General features: G+C 41.3%; 1 protein-coding gene across 7 annotated transcripts in view; it reads right to left on the bottom strand.

Annotated features, from left to right (window-relative positions):
- Positions 1-20,338, bottom strand: part of MYO10 (myosin X) — a 246,686-nt gene that overhangs the window by 33,401 nt on the left and 192,947 nt on the right. For all 7 annotated transcript variants that reach the window (XM_061589660.1, XM_061589684.1, XM_061589651.1 and 4 more), the window contains 5 exons: positions 9,425-9,549; positions 9,178-9,292; positions 7,221-7,327; positions 1,827-2,036; positions 1,588-1,627 (listed from right to left, as the gene is read on the bottom strand). In XM_061589660.1, the coding sequence (XP_061445644.1) occupies positions 1,588-1,627; positions 1,827-2,036; positions 7,221-7,327; positions 9,178-9,292; positions 9,425-9,549 (597 nt within the window). The remainder of the gene's footprint in view (positions 1-1,587; positions 1,628-1,826; positions 2,037-7,220; positions 7,328-9,177; positions 9,293-9,424; positions 9,550-20,338) is intronic.

Consider the following 20,338-nt stretch of genomic DNA (forward strand, 5'->3'; position numbering starts at 1 on the left):
TTGTCATGTTGTAGCTCCGTCTGGCTGGCATTCCCTCTCCAAACACATCAGCAATGGGCTGGACAGTGACAGCATCCAGCATGCGAGCCCCATCCTGGATGAAGAATAAGTCACACCTGAGTCCAGAGAGGGAGCAGAGAGAAGTATGTGGCCTTCTGATAGATGCTCATAGTCATAGAAGAAGAAGAAGAAGGAAGAGGAGGAGGAGGAGGAAGCGGAGGAACCGGGTATCTCATGGTTGCAGCAGCTGACACTGCCAAATGCTTATTACAGACTTATAAAACTGTTGGGGACTCTTTCACAACTTCAGCATTGACATATTTTATTTCTTGTGATCCCTGAAAATCCATCCTTCAATGCTGAAATGCATACTGAAGAAGTGGAAACTGTGAAAATAACACACCCAGGTCCATAGGAGAGATTACTATAAAGTACTATAAGGCATTTTGAGCCCATAGGACAGGGTAGTATAATACATCAAATAAGACATGGAGCAAATTATACAGTACTTTATGAAGAGAATGAGAACGACGATGGCTAATTTTGTCAGTCCCATGTTTTATGTAATGTGTAATTCCTTCTTTAAAAACCTTGCCAGAAAATAGAAGTATGATGCAGAAATCAGACATAAACAACTTAATCAAGTTGTCCTGCCAGCTTTTTCAATTATAGTAGGGCCCCGCTTTCCAGCACTTCACTAATGCGGCGGTTTTGAATTGTGTCCATGTCCCATATGTTTGGCGCTTGTTCCGGTTTTGCAGCAATTTTGCAGTATGATGCGAAGAGCTTGGAAAAGAGAGACGCTGAGTGCACAAACTGATGGCGCCCGACGACCTGAGCGCATCATCAGAGCTTGGAAACATTCCTTTTTTAAACTACAGTTGGCCTAATAGGAGTTGTAGTTCAAAAAAGAAACGTTTCCAAGCTCTGATGATGCGCTCAGCAGCTGAGTCTGAGAAGGGCGTCCAGCGCCATTTTATTGTTGAGGGAGGTGGCGGAGGGCGAGTGAACATGCGAACAGACAGGGAGAAGAGCGAGCAGGCAAGGTGAGACGAGTGAGTGAGGTGACAGGGAGCGAGTGAGTGTGAGAACAGGCAGAGGGGAGGGCGAGCGGGCAAGGGGGGACGAGTGAGGGAGGTGGCAGAGAGTGAGCGAGTGCGTGAACACGCAGGGGGGAGGGCGAGCAGGCAAGGGGGAAGAGCCGGGAGGTGGCGATAGCGAGCAAGCGAGCAGGCAAGGGGGATGGCGAGCAGGCAGGGGGGATGGCGAGCGGGCAAGGGGGGGCAGGTGAGGGAGCCGGCGGAGGGCGAGTGAGTGAGCCAGCAGGCAAGGGGGGACAAGCCAGGGAGCTGGTGGACGGTGAGCGAGCGGGCAAGGGGGGGATGAGCCAGGGAGGCAGGGGAGGGCGAGCGAGCAGGTGCAGGCGGGCAGGCAGCTCCCTCCCTGCGATCTGCGGCAGGTAGCCTGCTGCGGAAGGGGAGAACTACTCCCCCACCACAACCATATGAAGCTTTCCCTACCAAATGAATAACCTATCATACAAGTCATTAAAACACAAAAAAGCAGGACAATATTAATATAGCTTACCTGCCGAGCAAGATGGTCTGCTTCCTGCTTTTGTCGCATTCTAAAAGGATAGTAAGTAAATGTCAGAAATGAATCAAAATAAAGACATCATTAGTTGGGGATCTAGTTTTTTAAGATGTAGCTTCTGAAAACAATGTGCTCAATAGTAACCTGCACAAAGTTAAAAAGGCTGCTGTAGTTAATTTGCATGAAACCTAAGTTGCTTACCAGGTATTGCCAAGTAACACTGCATTCCATACCTTTCCTCTTCTTCCTTTCTCTTTTCTTCCTCTTGTTGTCGTTTCTCTTCCAGTAACCTTTTGTAAACACGGCGGGCAATTTGGCCTCGCAGCTGTTTCTGGAAAGTGATGGTTGCTTTCTTCAGGAGTAAGTATTTCCTTCTTAAGTGAAAAGCTCGGTAGTTCTTCTGTATGATAACCACACAGTAAAGAACTTTTCTGTAGTGCTTTCTGAAATGAGACAGAGATGTGTCTATGAGAAGTGTGATGAACCAACTATTGAAACCATCTACAGACTTCCGGGAAGGGTGACTTAGCCTGTGCCTGCTTTTGAGACGGGCTCCTGCCTCAAAAGAAGCTTATTCAGATATATCAGTCAGTTTTTTCTTTTTTTTTTGACTGATTAAACTTCTCCCGGGTAGGGAGAAACGAAGAGATTAACCTCAAAGCCTATTTTTGTTGGGACGACCAGATCTCATTAATTTATGGGACGAGGTCCAGCCGACGAAGGTGGGACGGATTTTCAACAGCAAGCTCTATCTGTTAAAGCGAACGTTCATCTTATCTTCTAAGAGAGAACGCACTAACAGGCAAGCACCCTTCTTTCTATATTTTTCTTTTACTTGACTTAAATTGTTGCTGTTTAAAAGAGATTTGCCAGATTGATCAGTTTTTGACATCTCACTGGGGAGCCATAACTTCTCTCTGCTACGCACTAATTAATAGCTTATCTCTGTTTTTGTTGCAAAAAGCTGTCCTGGATTTGCATTCTAAAGATATACACAGAAGAGGGATTTCTATTCCAGATTTTTATTTTGAAAAATATTATACTGTTTTGAGACTACTCTCTTTTTGGTCTATTTTATTTTGACGAATCTGTTTCTTGACGATTGCCATTAATTGTTTCGATCCTGGGAACTGCATTTTGTTTACTTAACTATTGGAGAGATAAGGCTGTCTGCTCTGTTTATACTGTGATGTCACCAAGTTTGGAGTATTAACCCAATTGTTGCTGAAATAAGAAGTGGTTTTCCTATATTTTTCTTTTAAAATGGCAATTAAGAAAGTGGCTGAAAATCTGGAAATAACTATGTTTCAGAAAATAATGGATGAGATTGAGATAATGAAAATTGAATTGAGTAAAATGAAGCAGGAGATTAAAGATATAAGGGTCCCTGTGAGAGAGGTGACCCTGGAAGGGGTCCCTGTGAGAGAGGAGACCCCGGAGATTGGAACAGGGGTCCCTGTGAGAGAGGAGATCCCGGAGATTGGAATAGGGGTCCCTGTGAGAGAGGAGATCCCGGAGATTGGAACCAACGTGGAACAGGAACAAGATTTGGAGTCTATGGACTTTAGAAATAAAATCTATTGTTTGGAACTCAATGTTATCTCTGAAGAAATGAATGAAGATTCTAGAGATAAAGTTATCAATGGCATGGATAATCTTCTGGACTGGAATGATGTGATGGAGCCCAATATAGAGAAAATCTATGGAATTAACTGCAGCCATGTGACAATGGAAAAACTTTTAAGAGATGACCCAGTGTATTTTGAAAAAAAGAACAGAGATATGATTTTACAGCAGTATTTCAGCAACCTATTCAGAATGGATGGCAAGAAAATATTTGGGATAGAGGTAATTCCCATCAGACTCTTACTATATGACTATGGCTTTGACAGCAAGATTATTATGGAATACTGATAATGGAAGATTGGACATTGAAATTACTGGACTTAACAAGACTACTGAAGATGGAAGATGGAAAATGGAACTAATAGAGATAATAGAACAATGGCTACTGAAATTATTGAACCTAACAGATTCTGATGTGATGGATTAATTGAAATGTTTATTTTGACTATGGTTATGACAATAAGATTATCATAATTAGTAATGAGATGGATTAATCGATATGCTTATCTGGAAAAAAAAATTGATAGATATATTTCTTAAAGAATTGAAACCTCTCTTTGACTTTTTGTGGAAAGAATAAAGTAATGTTTATGAGATTTGATGATTAAGTAAGATAACTACTGGAGGAAAGTGATTTTATAATATGACTTAAGAGACAGGATTGTTATATATTATAGACTTATAACTGATTTGATCTTTGACAAATGGGAAGTCAATATTTTACTCTTTATTTTTTATTTTTGTTTTTTCTTTTCTTTTTTTCTTTTTGTTTAACTATTTTTGATTTTGTTTTTTGTCTTTGAATGTTTTATGATTTTGTCTTGTATGTTTTATGAAAATCTGAATAAAAATTATTGAAAAAAAAAAAAAGAAACCATCTACAGTGGTGGCATAAATGAAAGCTTCTGACCAATACAGGGGAGCTTTGGACAGTAATATTTGCTTAGGAAAGCCTATCCAGACATGTAGAAAGTATACGTGTGTTTTGCTCTCTTTTTAGCTTATTGTCGATTTCAATTATCTTTTGAATGTTTTAAATATCTGTTTTTAACAGTCTTTTATTAATAATTTTAATGTTTTTTTTATAAACTGCTTAGTTTTTATTACAGTCAAGCTTCTATTAATATTAAATAAATATGAATTCTGCTCCCATGAACATTCTTTCATTGTGGCTCATGTTACTGTTCCCATAGGAAGACTAGACTTAAACTCTGGAGTAGAAAAAGATACATCTTGACTGTGCAAACATTTTATGCTACTGTCTAATAACATCTATTTGTAATCCACCAAGCTTGTTTGATAGATATACCCTGACACAATGAAAGAAAGTTGCATACAGCAGGATAGCTTTTGTCCATACGAAAATAAATTTTGCTCTTTTAGAAACATGCCATTCAAGATATATAGGTAGGACTAATAAACACATGAAAAGAAATGACCTCATTGCACAAACAGCTATTGAACATCCCTCTGTTGACTTATGGGAGGAGTAAACAGATGGGATCTACTACTCAGCCTCTAGTACATAATGCATGACTTCAAGCGAGCAAACAAAATGTCTTAATTCAGTCACCTAGTTCTTTTGTTCTTTTGTGTCTTGGAGAAAAAAGCAAACTAAATGGCTTGGTCTGTTGGGTCTTTTCCTTCCTTTTGCCACAGCGAACACACTAAGGCTACAAATCTCCTTTCTCTAAATAGCACAAATAAAATAAGTTGGGATTGCACCCAAGTAAGGGATCTGCAAACCACAACCAAAAGGAAATATTCATATAGTGTGGGGCCAACAATGTATTGTCTATGCCAGTGGTTCCCAAACCTTTCTTCCTATGGACCACTTGAAAATTGCTGAGGGTCTTGGAGGACCATCTGATGATTTTTCTGCCTGTTGTAGCAATTGTCATGTGCTGTGCTAGATGCTGTTTGGCTTTTAAATATATTTTTTGCTTCTTTTATTTCTTATATATTGTATTTCATTATGTATTCCATAGAATTCAAACTGTAATACGATAAAATACAAGAAATAAAAGAAACAATTATAATACAATTTAAACTCAGTATGAACATGTGATGGATGAGTCATCTCCTGTGTTGAACCACAAATCCACAGACACTGTGTGGACCACCTGAATGAAGCTCATAGACCACGGGTGGTCCATGGACCACAGTTTGGAAACACCTAGTTTAAGAGGTGGGAAAGGGCCTGTACTCAAAGCATTCCACATACATGATCTCAGTTATCTACAAAAATCTCTTTAAACCTTGTTATCCTTTCTCTCACAAACATAACTGCACTTTTGTCTCTCTCCACCCCCAACTCTCATCATGCAGTTGATCCCATGCATATTTACTTAGAAGCAAGCCCCACCAAGATCAGTGGCAGATGTACATAGGACTTCAGCCCTAGAAGCGTGATCCCGTGCACCTTTACTCAAAAGGAAGCCTGTGTTCTATACTGAGCTTACTCGCAAGTAAGCATCACAGTTCACAATCTGGGCATCCTTATCTGTTTTATCCCTCCTTTCCTGGTGCTTCTCAATGATACCAATCATACTGAGAATGTCCAGGCTGTTGAGGAGGAAAGGAGGCTTCTGCTTCAAAAGGGGGGCATGAAAGGGGCGGGGAAGTGTGGAGGATATAAGAAGGGAATGAAAGCAACTGTGATAGGTTCAGAAATTGAGAGCACTGTTTGTCAAGCTCTCATTTGTCTGACTGACTTCATGCCTGGATGGACTCTTGGTGCGCACACACAAACAGCAAAAGAGAGAAAGCATGGGAAGGGGCACCAGAACTGATGTCAGTCCTGATGAGAATGCTGGCTACCTGCCTTCCGTGGACACTGTGGCTAGGGCTGGGTAAAAGACAGGAAAGAGACAAGGACACTGCTGATTGCTTTGATAACCGTGGGGGACAACCGTGGAGGACAACCGTGGGGGACACAACATACAATGCAAAGCCCAGACGTAGATTATGATAGAGCAGCTGCTGTTCTTCAAAGACACACCGTGGGTCACTAGCATGAACCCATGGACCACAGTTTGGGAACTTCTGGTCTATGCCACATAGAGAATGCTTGAATATAGTTCCCCATAATGGTTTTTCTCCAACACCACTGTGCCATATAAACCCAGTTAACATTATCTGTTCTTCTGCATGATGCAGAGCATCTCTATGTTACCACTGTGTTGTTCCTCTTGTGGTAGTACAGCACAAGCCCCACATACACTCTCTTGGGAAATACCATTATGCAAAGGCCATTTTATGTGAAATCTCTACATAATCAGTTTCAAACTCTGTCAGACTCCACATAATGAAAATAAAATGTAAATTATTCCTTAGAATAAGAAAAACTTTTTCAGGTTGTAAGAAAGAAAGATACTCCACAAAAACATTTTATTGTTATATCTTTTGGGATTATTAATGAATTGCCCAGGCACCACCTGTATATGACAGTGAAGATCCTGCTGCTAAATGGCATCATCTTTTTTACAGAGCCCAATCATCCATCAGGGTGTTAGTTTGTGTGGCAAAATATTCTTTTGTCCCCTGCACCGTCTGGAAAACAGAATGCCGCCCAAGAGTACACTAATGTACTAGAAGTTTTCTTCTGATCCTCCTCTGTGTCTTCGTGAGTTGCTTATTAAGATCAATGAATTTATCTTTTAGAAGTTAAAAAGAGAGAGAAAGAAACTTGGAAGTCTAAAAGCCATTCATGGCTTGAAAAATCCTCATCCCAAAGAAGGGGAACCCCGAGCATGCAGTTTATCAATTCATATCCATGCCTTACATGCAACACAGGGAGGGGGGTCTGTAGCTTCCGCTGCAATTGCACAGATGAGATTCCAATTCAATCTTTTGTTAATCTTATGTCCTGACTACCAAGACTGGGAAAGTCTGAGATCCCACACTTAGGTGGGTTTTGAGACCTGTTAGTCATAATTGGCAATGCTGAATTAGATGGTCTACTGGTCTGATGCAGTGGAAGGCAGCTCCTAGTTACATACCGTGCCACATAGCCCAAGACATGTGCTCGGATGATCATGGCTGCTTTGCCAAACTCTAACTCTCGCTGTTTTTCCAGTTTGTGTTCCAAAGATTCACGAAGAAACACCTTTAAAATAAGCGCAACAACATAAGCATTGGGCTCTCTTTGTCATTAGATACATTTATTGTAAGTTTGTCAATTTCAGTTTGTCTGTTTCTCATTTTCCCACTCTTTAGTTCAGTTCTCCACATTTCCACATCAGTCTGTGAATGTTTAAAAATAAGTTTTCATGATAATTCAGCAACATTTTAGTGCACTTTTTCCTAACATATACATATTTCAATGCTATTTTGCCTCATATACACAATTTTAAATGCAGTTTTCCCTTACATAAAGCATTGTTGTATGCTATTTTCACTAATGTATACATTTCCCCCCCCCCCCATTACTTGGCTGGAGAATTGCATTGCAAAATCCAGAGAAGTGCGAATTTAGAAGGATGGCTTTGCTTCGGTTCATGTATTGTTTCAGAAAATGTGAGTTAGATAAGCTCGTCTATAAATGTGAAGACAATCAAATTTCTCCCTCATTTGTAAGTCACTTTGAGTGTCCGAGAGAAAATGGGCTAAGGCTGTTCTAAATAAATATCAGCCCTCACATGGGTCCACTTTTCTATTTACTAGAGAGGAAGGCCTTCAATATTTGTGATATTCCACACAGCCACACACACACAGGAGACTGGTTAAAGACATATTGTCCTCCACTGCCCTGTCAAGACCTATTCCAGCTCCTGCACAGCCAGCCAACCAAGATTTTAAAAATGTATTTCTCTCTCTCACACATACACACAGAGAGCAATTAATGCCTGTTAATGAGTAGTCTGCTCTGCCACTATAGTTTTCATATGGTAGGAAATGGGAGTAAGGACTGCACTCACTGCCAAGCAGAAATATTAGTTTAGATATTATAATCCATATAATAGAGGGATATGGATCATAATGGCCTCAGCTTACAGGAGCCATCTTATAAGAGCTATCCCCAGACTAGTGTCCTACAGATATTTTGGACTACAGCTCCCATCATCCCTGATCATTGGTCACGCTGGCTGGTTGGGAAGGCTAATGCGCCCTCTGCAGCCATATGTTAACCACCCTTCTATGTATAACTTAGCAATTCAGAATACACAAGAGCATCTGTTTGGTGGTATAATGAGATGACCCATGCTTCCTCAGTCAGGCTCTCAACAATTGTAAGAGGGCTTTAGCAGACTGTGCAATGTAGCTGAGCACCTAAGCTTTAAGTCCTCAGTCCTCAGTCCTCAGATTCAAAATGATTATTATACTGCTCTATCTTTCTTCGCGAGAAGAATCAATACATTCACTCCCTTAAACACATACTGTTGTTCTGTGAGTTTGGACTAAAAACCTGTAAGCCAATATGGTTTCAACAGACAACAGAGAAGCAAGTTGTGAGGGGAAATGTTAGTAATGAGGCAAGGATATTTGTCATATGTACAATTATTTGCTTGTACAGCAGAGTTTGCTGGCTGGGCAAAAAATACAATTAACAAGATTGCCATTGATCTGACATCTTTGAAGGTAAGATAGGAAGTCTCAGTTATTTTGTGTTGACACCCTAGTTAGCCAGGAAGAAAACATTTTCCATGGTTTAGATATTTACATTTTTACTTTATTTGTGTGGAATTACAGAAAGTCCACAACGAGTAAATTCACAGAGTTCCTACTCAGGTGGACAATACAGAAATTAGATAGCTTGCTGCTGGGATAAAAATAGTGCTGTTTGCTATTGCAGGTGCAAATATACCAACTGCTAACATTTTGCTGGATTAGGAACTCAAGCAAAGACACTTGGCAAGGTCTAGCTCCCATTGTGTGTTAATACACAACAGCAACACAGCAAGAAGCTGCTTTAATAGCCACTTTAGTTTTTGCATTAGCAAGTCATGTCTCTTGTACCTTAGATTTTCCAAGCTGCCATTCAGTGGTTGTGCTATCATACAAATGAAGGAGAGCAGTACACTTTCCTCTTAAATCTTCAGGAAGAGTCAAATTTCTCATCAGGACTTTGTACCTGGGAAAACAAAGCAATGTGATTTCCTTTTTAAAAACAACAACAACAACAACCTGCTCCACTTGGACCACACATCTCATCTAAAATTCTTCTTTATCTTAAAAATAAAAAAATAAAAAGAAGTAGGCTTACCTTTTATGAAAATCCTGAAACGGCCTCCGGACTGGGAAACCAGCCCTTCGTATCCGCACAGTCTCAAGCATACCAGAGTAACGCAGCTGGTTCAACACCACATTCTGATCAAACTGGTCAGGCATCTAAAACAAAACAAAACACAGAGACATTTGGTAATTAACTGATGATGATGAATTTTACAAGTATGAGATTCAGGATGAGCCAGAGATTCACAATTTGTAGTACATGAGTATGACTGTATTGCTCTTAAATGTACGTTTCAGGATTCTCATTTTCGATTTCGTCCTTGGAGACAAATGCCTAAGTTCAAAAAATATGTATCTCTTGTCTAATGCGGATTCACACATGTAAAGGCTGACATGTGTCCCTTTAAAATCTCAACCACATGGAGTGAGAAAATATCAGCCTTTGCCTCCAAGTACTTTAGAAGGGAGAACATTTTACAATCTGCTCACTTCAGACATGACAAGAGAACAGTAAAATTTGTGTTCTGGTATCCGTACTATTAAGTGCCACCAATGTTCAGAATAGGGCTGCCACCTTTTTTTACTGGTTTTACTTTTGTTCCTATAGCAGCAGCCTGAGATAGAGAAATTTAGCATGTGGAGATTTGGGGTATGGAGATAGGTGGTAAAAAGAGCTGTGTGTCAGGTTGTTGTCAAAGGCACAGAGACAGGGCCAATTAAGAAAAGGTAGCAACCCAGACTTCTAATGCAGCATTTATTATTTATTTATTAAATTTATATACCGCCCAACTAGCAATAGCGCTCTGGGCGGTGAACATAAAATAGCATAAAAATACAATGAATAACAAAATAATACTAAAATACAATCAACAATCCAATACAATAAACATTTTAAAAAGTAAATCAGTGTAACTTAAAATGCTTCAGAGAATAGGAAGGTTTTGACCTGGCGCCGGAAGGAGAGCAGAGTCAGCGCCAGGCGTACTTCCTCGGGGAGACTGTTCCATAGTTCGGGGGCCACCACTGAGAAGGCCCTAGATCTTGTCATCACCCTCCGGGTCTCCCTGTGAGTTGGAACCCGGAGGAGGGCCTTCGTAGCAGAACGTAGTGCACGGGCCGGTTCATATCGGAAACAATTAATATAGGTAATCCCCACATTTGGAGTCTTAGTCGCTATTTAATCGGATCAGCAATCCCATGCCATTTCCCTTCATTTCTATTTAGCAATCCCAAATTGTTGACAGTAATGACAGAGTATAAAGCAGCACTGGCAATGATACACATTAATATATTGGCAATGGTAATAGCATCTCTAAGGGAATTGCTGTAAGCCTTGGGGAAAATTAAATGCCTTGATTTGTATTCCCAATTATATTATTATTATTGTCTTTATTTATACCCCGCCATCCTTCCAAAACTGGAACTCGTGGCGGCTTCCAGATAAAAAACACATATAATTAAAACATACAGAGCCTAGATTAAAATAAATTAAACTAATTCCAATATTAAAACCATTCATACTTATAGCTAAAAGACAATCAAAAAACCAGTTTAAAAATGGAGGAATTAGGCATTAGCAATGCAGTTCCCGTCAAGCCCTATCTTTAGCAGCCGTCAACACCAAAGGCTTGTTGGAATAGAAAGGTCTTTCCTTGAGGCCGGAAGGACTGCAAGAAGGGGGTCATTCTTACATTCCTGGGAAGGGAATTCCAAACCCTAGGGGCAGCCACCGAGAAGGCCCTATCACGCGTCCCCACCAGTGGTACTTGAGAGGGCATGAGTATTGAGAGAAGGGCCTCTCCTGAAGATCTCAGGGCCTGGGCAGGTTCATACAGGGAGATATGGTCTGATAGATAGCCTGGACCTAAGCCGTCCCAAGGGGTAGTCACATCTTATTTGTGAGTCAAATTCCACTGACACAAAATATGGGCTTAATTTCTGGGCAAGGTGATTGACAGGGTAGTGGCTGCTCAGCTCCAAGTTTTCCTGGATGAATCAGACTACCTAGACCCTTTTCAATCAGGCTTCAGGCCTAGTCATGGGACAGAGACTGCCTTGGTTGCCCTGCTTGATGACCTATGCCGGTCATCAGAATGGGGTAGCGCATCCCTGTTGGTGCTGCTGGACCTTTTAGCAGCCTTCGATACGATCAACCATGGTATCCTTCTGGGCTGTCTAGCTGGGATGGGAGGCACTGTTTTACGGTGGCTCCGGTCCTACCTGATGGACAGGACCCAGAAAGTGGTGCTGGGAGACTACTGCTCAACCCCCTGGCCATTGGCCTGTGGGGTACTGCAAGGTTCCATTCTGTCTCACATGCTCTTTAACATTTATATGAAACCACTGAGAGGTCATCCGGAGATTTGGAGTATAATGTCATCAATAAGCTGATGACACTCAGCTCTATCTCTCCTTACCACCTGACTGCAGGGAAGGAGTGCTCATCCTAAACCAGTGCCTGGAGGCTGTGAAGGGCTGGATGTGGGCAAACAAACTGAAACTTAACCCAGACAAGAAGGAAGTACTGCTGGTCAAGGGAAAAACTGCACCAGGGATGGGGTTGCACTCCCCTTCAAGGAGCAGGTCTGCAGTTTGGGAGTCCTCCTGGATCCTGCCCTGCTGCTTGAATATCAGGCGGGTGCGGTAGCCAGGAGTGCTTTTGGCCAACTCAAACTGGTCTACCAGCTGCGTCTGTTCCTGGAGGCAGTTGACTTGACCACAGTGACACATTCATTGGTGACATTGAGGCTTGATTACTGTAACACACTCTATGTGGGGCTGCCTTTGAAAATGGTTGAGAAATTGCAGTTGGTTCAAAATTCAGCAGCCAGAATGTTAACTGAAGCATGGCGCAGGGAGCATATCACACCTGTGCTTTATTGACTCCACTGGCTCCCAATTTGTTACCGGGCCCAATTCAAAGTGCTGGTTCTGACCTTTAAAGCCCTAAATGGCCTTGGACCAATATATCTGAGGGACCGCTTATGCCCATATGTACCTGCCCGGGATTTAAGATCATCTGCCTCTGGTCTCCCCTGCGTGCCTGGAATAAAATATATTAGACTGACAGACATGCGGGAGAGAGCTTTTTCAGCTGTGGCCCCCAAGCTTTGGAATACCCTACCCCAAGAAGACTGCTCTGCTCCCTCCCTGTTGGTTTTCTGGAGACTTCTGAAAACAATCTTGTTCCGGAGAGCCTTTGGGAGGGACTGAATGTAGAGCCTGACACTGATTTTATGCCTTCTATGTTAAATTTTACCTTTGTAGTCCTTTTAGTACCACTCCCTATATATATGTATATATATATTGTATTTTAATTGTATTTTAATTTATTTTAATGTTTTTGTGATTTTACTGTTTACAATTTTATTATGTACGTGTTTGATTTTATTTTTGTAAGCCACCCTGAGTGCCCTATTATAAGGTAGAAGGGCTGGATAGAAATATTTTAAAATAAATAAAATAAAATAAATGAAAATAATTCCCTTAAGATACTGAGGATTGGCTTATTTATACAAAACCTCATTTTTTAAAAAAGTTGCAAATGAAATGTGTTCTATAGTACCATAGCTAGCCTCTGACAGAAATTTGTCTCCAGAATGCAAAATCAGGAGGCAAACTATGTTAATCATACCAACTACTCTAATCCGTGGCAGGTGAAGGAGGGAACATTTAGAAAAGGCATATAATGTTTTTTAGCCTTAGCTTTTTCACTGCCTTTCTTCTTCAGTAAAACATTTACTGATAACTATACATTTCAGAAAATTATAAACTAAAAATGAGCAGTAAATGGCTGTTTATTATAGTTACACGTATTCAAACAAGGCAAGTCTATTTAGAATATGTTATGCATGAGTTCACATGAGAGAGAACACACTTTAAAGGCTGTTATATTTTATTAATCCTGATGAGAAAAGAAAAAATGCTATTATCAAGTCCCAGGTTTAAGCCCAAGTACTGCAAAGACTCAATGCTCAACAGTGATCATGCCCGCTGCTGGTGTCTGAAGGCCACAAAAACCAACACTTCCCATAGCATGCTTTTGATGGCTTAATGCAAAGTACTATTCAAATTCAGGAAGAATGTCAGCTGTTCACACATGTACACCTGAAGGTAGGTAAAAGGCTTTCAATGTGTGTTCAGGGTTGAATGTGAGCTGTGCAGGGTACCATTGACAGAATCACTTTGCATCATATATTAGTCCAACATTCAACAGTATAAAATAAAGCTATAGCTTCATATACACAATATCGGTTTCCACTATAAAAACCATACGGAATGCTGGTGCCAAATTTCATATGCCTAATTTTCACTATGGAAGCCATCATTTTAGCTATATGAACTTACTCGTGTTCTGTTTGACAAGAATGTCCACGTTTAGTAATAAAAAAGATACATTTTTGATGCACAATGAAGACTTTCTATCATGATGATGAGGACAGAAATGTTCAAAACGCCTTAGACAGGCAAGAAGATGTTTAAACGCACTGGGTTGAAGTTAATTCTTCCTAATAATTACCTCTCTGTAACAGGTTCTGTTTTTATTTATATAAAAACTTTTTGAAGTACACATTTCGTATAGCCGTATAACATGTACAGATAAAGTTGTATTTTTCTAGTCAGAGGTTCAAATTCTCTATTTATGCCTCTTTCCCTGAAATAGTCTCAGGATTTCACAACTGCACTGCATAGCAGGGTGGGAAAGAAGAGGTCTGAAACAGATCAAAATCATGTCAGTCTACCAGTGACACAGTAGGCTGATTTCATATTCAATGGAACATTTCTATTTCAAACATAAGACAAAATACAGTTTACATAAATCAAAGGTCTCTCTCTTACAGATTTAAGGGAGAAAAAGAACTCCTTTGCTTTCACAAGTTTCTTTCCCATGTAAATACTCTGCTGTGTCCATGCCCCCAAGACAATAAATGCAAGTTGAGAACCAAAGAACTCAACTCATATGGGAATGTCATAAAGCTCAGTTCTCACTCACCATTTTACAGGCATCATGAGCACATTTCAGACTCTTCTTTAGCACAGAAGCCAAAATTCATATGGAAAGCAACAGCCACACTGACCTTTTCCCTGCACACTGAACAATAATGAAGACTATGCTTGGTGCTTTAAAAAGTGCTCAGTTGCCATGGCAACCCCTCCCTTTCTGAGGATAATTAGTGTGGTGTGGCTTTAGGTTTTGATTGGGGGGAGCTGCATAGAAAAGCATGCAAATAAGCGGCACATGAACAACAGCTTATGCTCTGTGCTGTAGAGATGGGACTCTATTCTAGAGAAAAGGGCTACACACTGGACATGCTTAATTGAAAAGAAGTCTGGAGCACTAGAACCAATGGCTATAATGTGGTCATTAATACATTTAGGTTGGAAATTGGAAAATGATACAAGATGTATCACATTCTTTAAACACCTCTCAGAACTTGTTCACTACCACTGGGCTCAAGACCAAAACACAGAAATGTATGAAACTTACCTTGTGATTTTTCAATTTGTGCAGCTTCAGTTGTGGCTCCCTGAGGTCAGGATTCCCTCCTCCTTAAAACCTACTTCTTCTGTTTGGGGCATGAGTGCCAGAGCTCGCTAACTACAGGTGGTAAGGCGTTGCAAGCCAATATAAAGTCTTTCAGAAAAAGCTCAGGAGACCAGTTTTCATCACACTGAGGGTCTGATTATTCAGTACTGAGAATGGATTCTCCTCCAAGTCAGACTGGTTTGCAACGTGTGTGTGTGTCCTTTACTGCATAGTGACTCAGCTCACTTGCTTGACTAATCTGGAGCTTTTTGCTTACATAGCATTTTCTTCACCATACCCCTACTCTGAACAAGTGTGGTTGGGATGGTTTAAATCAGGGGTGGACAGTATTTAGGCTTGTAGGAACTACTTTGGTTTTCATTAGAACTCTGAAGTCTACCAATCAGAGCCAAGTGAAAAATTGTGGCTCAGTTGTGGGAGGGGGGATACATGCTAAGAATTACAGAACAGGGTGCCTCTGAGCACATGCTCAATCTGAGAATTTGTGAGCAGTACCAGAGTACTAATGAGTTTCACACAAACATTCACTCCTGCTTCCCTCCCTTGGTGTGAATTGTTTTGAGGTGGATGATCCTGGCTTGTTGCAGGACACTGACCTATAAGGTCTTTTTGTATCTTCCAACCCTGTGTTTGGTATTGTCTAGTAGCTAAGAGACTAATATACAAACCAAGAAATCCCTGGTTCAGATCTAGACAAGCTACTCTTTCTCAGCCTCATTCCTTCTATCTGCAGTTTGGGAGATAACAACAATGACTTGCCTTAAGGATTATTGCCTTAAGGATTATCACAACATGAAGCACTTTGAACACTGGAAAGCACAATCAAATGCTAAATATAATTATTGTTATGAATTCACACTGTCTCCACACCATGATGTAGGAGGACCAGAAATTCTCCCTCCTTTTCTTTTGCACTTGGCTTCACATTCCGTTTATGGTTTAATATTTGCAAGTTTGCCATGACATTCAAATTAGGAAACAATGGCCAGTGCTTGCCTCCCAAATCAGAATAGGAAAAACTGTGTGTGGTTTCCAGTCCTGGTTTTGGGGGGGGGGGAAACAAGTGTTAACCATAGTTAATAATTTGAATATCATAACAAACTATAAAAATGTAAATGTACTGCCTTCAAGTCGGTTCCAACTTATAGCGACCCTATGAATAGGGTTTTCATAGTAAGTGGTATTCAGAGGTGGTTTTACCATTGCCTTCCTCTGAGGCTGAGAGGCAGTGACTGGCCCAAGGTCACCCAGTGTGCTTCATGGCTGTGTGGGGATTTGAACCCTGGTCTCTCAGGTCGTGGTCCAACACTCTAACCCAGCCTTTCCCAACCAGTGTGCCTCCAGATGTTGTTGGACCACAATTCCCATCTTTCCTGACTGTTGGCAATGCTGGCTGAGGCTGATGGGAGTTGTGGTCCAACAACATCTGAAGGCACACTGGTTGGGAAAGGCTGCTCTAACCACTACATCACAAACTATGGTTAGTGCTAAACTGTAAAGTGAAAGCCACACATGAGTGGGGAGGAGGGAGCACACAAGCCCAAAGCTCATGTTTTATCTCTCAAACCATGGTTTGGACAATTGTGATTGGAGTTAATGCATTACACCGTATCTTCAAAGGTTAGACCACCAGGCATGCCTGAAAAAATACTATCCTGAATGAATATTTAGTGCTGTTTCACACTCATGCACACCAGTTGGTTTCTTATTACTTGATAACTCAATGATGAATGTATGATCTGATTCCACTGAAAAACATTTTGTCTGAAGCAATGTGATAGTTCTGACTGTTCCATTTGATCTGTTACAGAGCACTCCAACTTAGGAGAAGCTGGCATAAGTTGTGCTGAATCAAGAGAAGCCAGTGCAAAGTTCCGCTGCATCCAATTGCCATTCAGAAGCCTCTGTGTTAGCTGAATGCCAACTCAGCCGGCAGCTGTGTGCAGGGACCAGAAAGCTTGCTTTCCCAAATACTGCTCCTAGGGAGTAAGCTCTCTCCATAAACTTGTATTGCAATTATTTTCTTAGACCAACCTTTTTCCTGCTGTAACTTTTGCCTGGATTGGGTCTTCAGGACTGCTCCGAACATGAGTTGGATGTGGCCTAAGTCTCCTCACCTTGGCCCCTCCCCCTCCATGCCCCTTTTTCAGGCCTTATGCCGGCTTATGTTGGCTCCACCTGCGCCAGTCTCAGCTGAGCCAGCTGGGTCCCAGCTCAGCTGGCCTGAGGGACTTACGCTGGTGTAGTCTGACTGAGCCAGAACCTATCTCAGGCTGAGATAGAGATCTGTGACATCCACTCAGCCTGGCATAAATGCAAGTTGGATTGTGCTGTGTGTGCGTGCATGTTTGTGTGTGTGTTCAAATGCAAGTTAAATTGTATTAGTGGTTAACTTTGTGCTGCAGATTTGCAGAATAGCAAATCTGTTTCTTTTTAATATTAAAATATAAAATGATACCAAGATCTTTACAATAAAGCTCAGATGTGAAACAGTTCTTACTTAGTAATAAATAAATCCAACCTTGCTATACAAAACACTTATTCCTGGGAACTGTTACTCATCTATGCTTTATTGTAAAGATCTTAGTATTGCTTTATATTTTAATATTAGAATAAGAAGCAAACTATACCATTTGCACCAAAGGCTCTTCAGAGCAGCTAACTATATACAGCAAATGAAAACAATTAAAATCAAGTAAGTAATAAAGGATTTCTGAAACCAGTGAAAGAAGAAAAAATCTTTTAACACACAGGGTATAATCCAACTTGTCAGAGGCTGGCGGAAGCAGAGCTGGCAGAAGGGTCTGCATCAAACCTCCGTCCAGGAGCCTCTGGGAGGGTAGGACCCTGACTGTGCCGGCAGGGCATGGTGGAAGGAAAAAATGCATGTTTCCTTCCACCACCCTTTTCCCTGGCATAGTGGCTGCCAGGATGTAGGACTGCAGGACTGAACTGAACAGGCTCAGGATGCAATGGAAGTCCCCCTCCCCACAGTTCTGCCCTCAACACTCCTCTAGAATGCCCCTTTTTCAGGCCGTCTGCTGGCTCCACTTCCATTGGTCTTGGCTGAGCTGGCTGGGCCTTAGCTATGTCCAGGCGGCAGTGGAGTTCTCCAGCTGCACTGCGCTCCACTGAGGGGGGACTTCTGGTGGTGGTGCAGACACCCTTCCTCCTCCACTGCAGCTACTCCAGACCCTGAAGCCCCCTCGGCCTGGTGTATCTACCAGAAGGATTGTGCCCTTAGGGGCTTAAAAGTGTCTTCTTTAAAAACACAGCCTTTGCCTGTCATCAGAAGTCCAACAAGTGAAAGGAGAGAATTAACTTCCCTCAGGAGAGAGTTGCAGAGCTTCAGCACCACTGTAAAAAACAGCACGTTTTACCACACTTCAAAACTCTGCACAGGGCCTCTGAGAAAAATCTAAAGGAAAGGCAGAAATCTAAGCAAAATCTTTTACGTTTTTCATCGAGCTGCCTATGATCTCAGCACTCGCATACCTGCAGCACTTGTAGTCATCCATCACAAACATTCCCATTTCATGGATTTGCAAATGGGATTTAAAAATGACTCGCTCATTGTCCTAGGCTAAAGAAGGGTTTGAATTCAGACTCATAAATCCAAGTTAAACACTAAGCCACAACGGTTCTCACACTTATTTTTCTGAAAAGTGCAAAATAAACCATAGTAAGAGGCTAGGTGGGTAGTTGGACTGGAAGGTAAGCTGGCACTTAGAAAGCAAGTCATGAGTGGAGAGTCTCAAACCATAGTGTATAGCCCTCTGTAGGGAATTAAGGCCACTTCCCAATGTCAGCTTCTCCAGAGAAGGTAGCCACAAACCTGGAAACAAAACAGGAACTACTTCACTGGAGAGGTATCTCTTAGTGGGGAGGTTTAAAGCTCCCATTGCTGATTTGGCACAAGAGTTTCTGTTTTCCTGGTTCAGATCCTGCTAGTATGTCTAAACTAGCAGCAATCAACACTGGAACTGGCACAACTGGTATCTAGCTTTTAGGGGTTCAGCTTGTCATTCACTCTTGAATCTGCCATAATATCTGGGGGAAACAAACATCTGGAAGCATCCTAAGATTGGCAGATTCACTTCATAGGTTAAGGAAAGGATAGCCAACATGGTGTCCTCCAGATGTTGCTCAACTATTACTTCCCTCAGACTTGATAATTAGCAATACTGGTTCGGGCTGATGGGAGTTGTAATCCAACATCATCTGAAGGGCACCACATTGTCTACCCCTGGGTTAAGGAAATGGTGTGTACATGCCTGTTTCATCTCTCTTTCTGTGTGCGTATGTCTCAGAAGAGTCATTGGTTTTTTTTAAAAAAAGTAAGACAATTTTTTAAAAGTTGGACAATATATTGTTTTTACTGCTGTAACAGCGCTAGCCCATTTCTACTTTAGTTCTTCAAAAGTAACGAACATAATGAAGTAATGTGGGATGCTCTCTCTTTTCCTATAGTGATAAGCCTTGCTGTGGGGTGTGTGTGACACAGTTTGTTTCTTTAATTAAAAGGGGGTTGGTCATTACCCTTCCACCCCAGGTGCATTTCTGCCAGTGGAAGAGGATCAGCATATGATTCCATAGCCCTCTTCTCAGACACATGCACACTCCAGTGCACCGTCCAGAATGGGAGACTTGTGTGCACCTCTCATATAGCCCTAAACAGGTTGGGGTGGGGGTAATGTTTATGAAATGAGCAAAAATAATTCTGTAACACTGCCCCCATGCCTCTGAAGAGCATGTACTCAAACTGAAATGATTTTATCATAGGCTAAAAATCCAAGTCCAACCTGCAAATGCTCAACCAATACAAGGGTCATTTTCTTACGTCTTCAAAAGAGGAAACTTCACAAAAATGAGGGGATTGGTAAAAAGAAAGCTGAAAAACAAAGTCCAGAGGGTCACAACACTCGAAAATGCTTGGAAGTTGTTTAAAAACACTATATTAGAAGCTCAACTGGAGTGCATACCGCAGATCAGAAAAGGTACCGCCAGGGCCAAGAAGATGCCAGCATGGTTAACGAGCAAAGTCAAGGAAGCTCTTAGAGGCAAAAAGTCTTCCTTCAGAAAATGGAAGTCTTGTCCGAATGAAGAAAATAAAAAAGAACACAAACGCTGGCAAAAGAAATGCAAGAAGACAATAAGGGATGCTAAAAAAGAATTTGAGGAGCACATTGCTAAGAACATAAAAACCAACAACAAAAAATTCTATAAATACATTCAAAGCAGGAGACCATCTAGGGAGACAATTGGACCCTTGGATGATAAGGGAGTCAAAGGTGTCCTAAAGAACGATAAGGAGATTGCAGAGAAGCTAAATGAATTCTTTGCATCTGTCTTCACAGTGGAAGATATAGGGCAGATCCCTGAACCTGAACTAACATT

Source organism: Rhineura floridana, chromosome 1 (genome assembly GCF_030035675.1).
Source record: "Rhineura floridana isolate rRhiFlo1 chromosome 1, rRhiFlo1.hap2, whole genome shotgun sequence".
Lineage (NCBI taxonomy): Eukaryota > Metazoa > Chordata > Lepidosauria > Squamata > Rhineuridae > Rhineura > Rhineura floridana.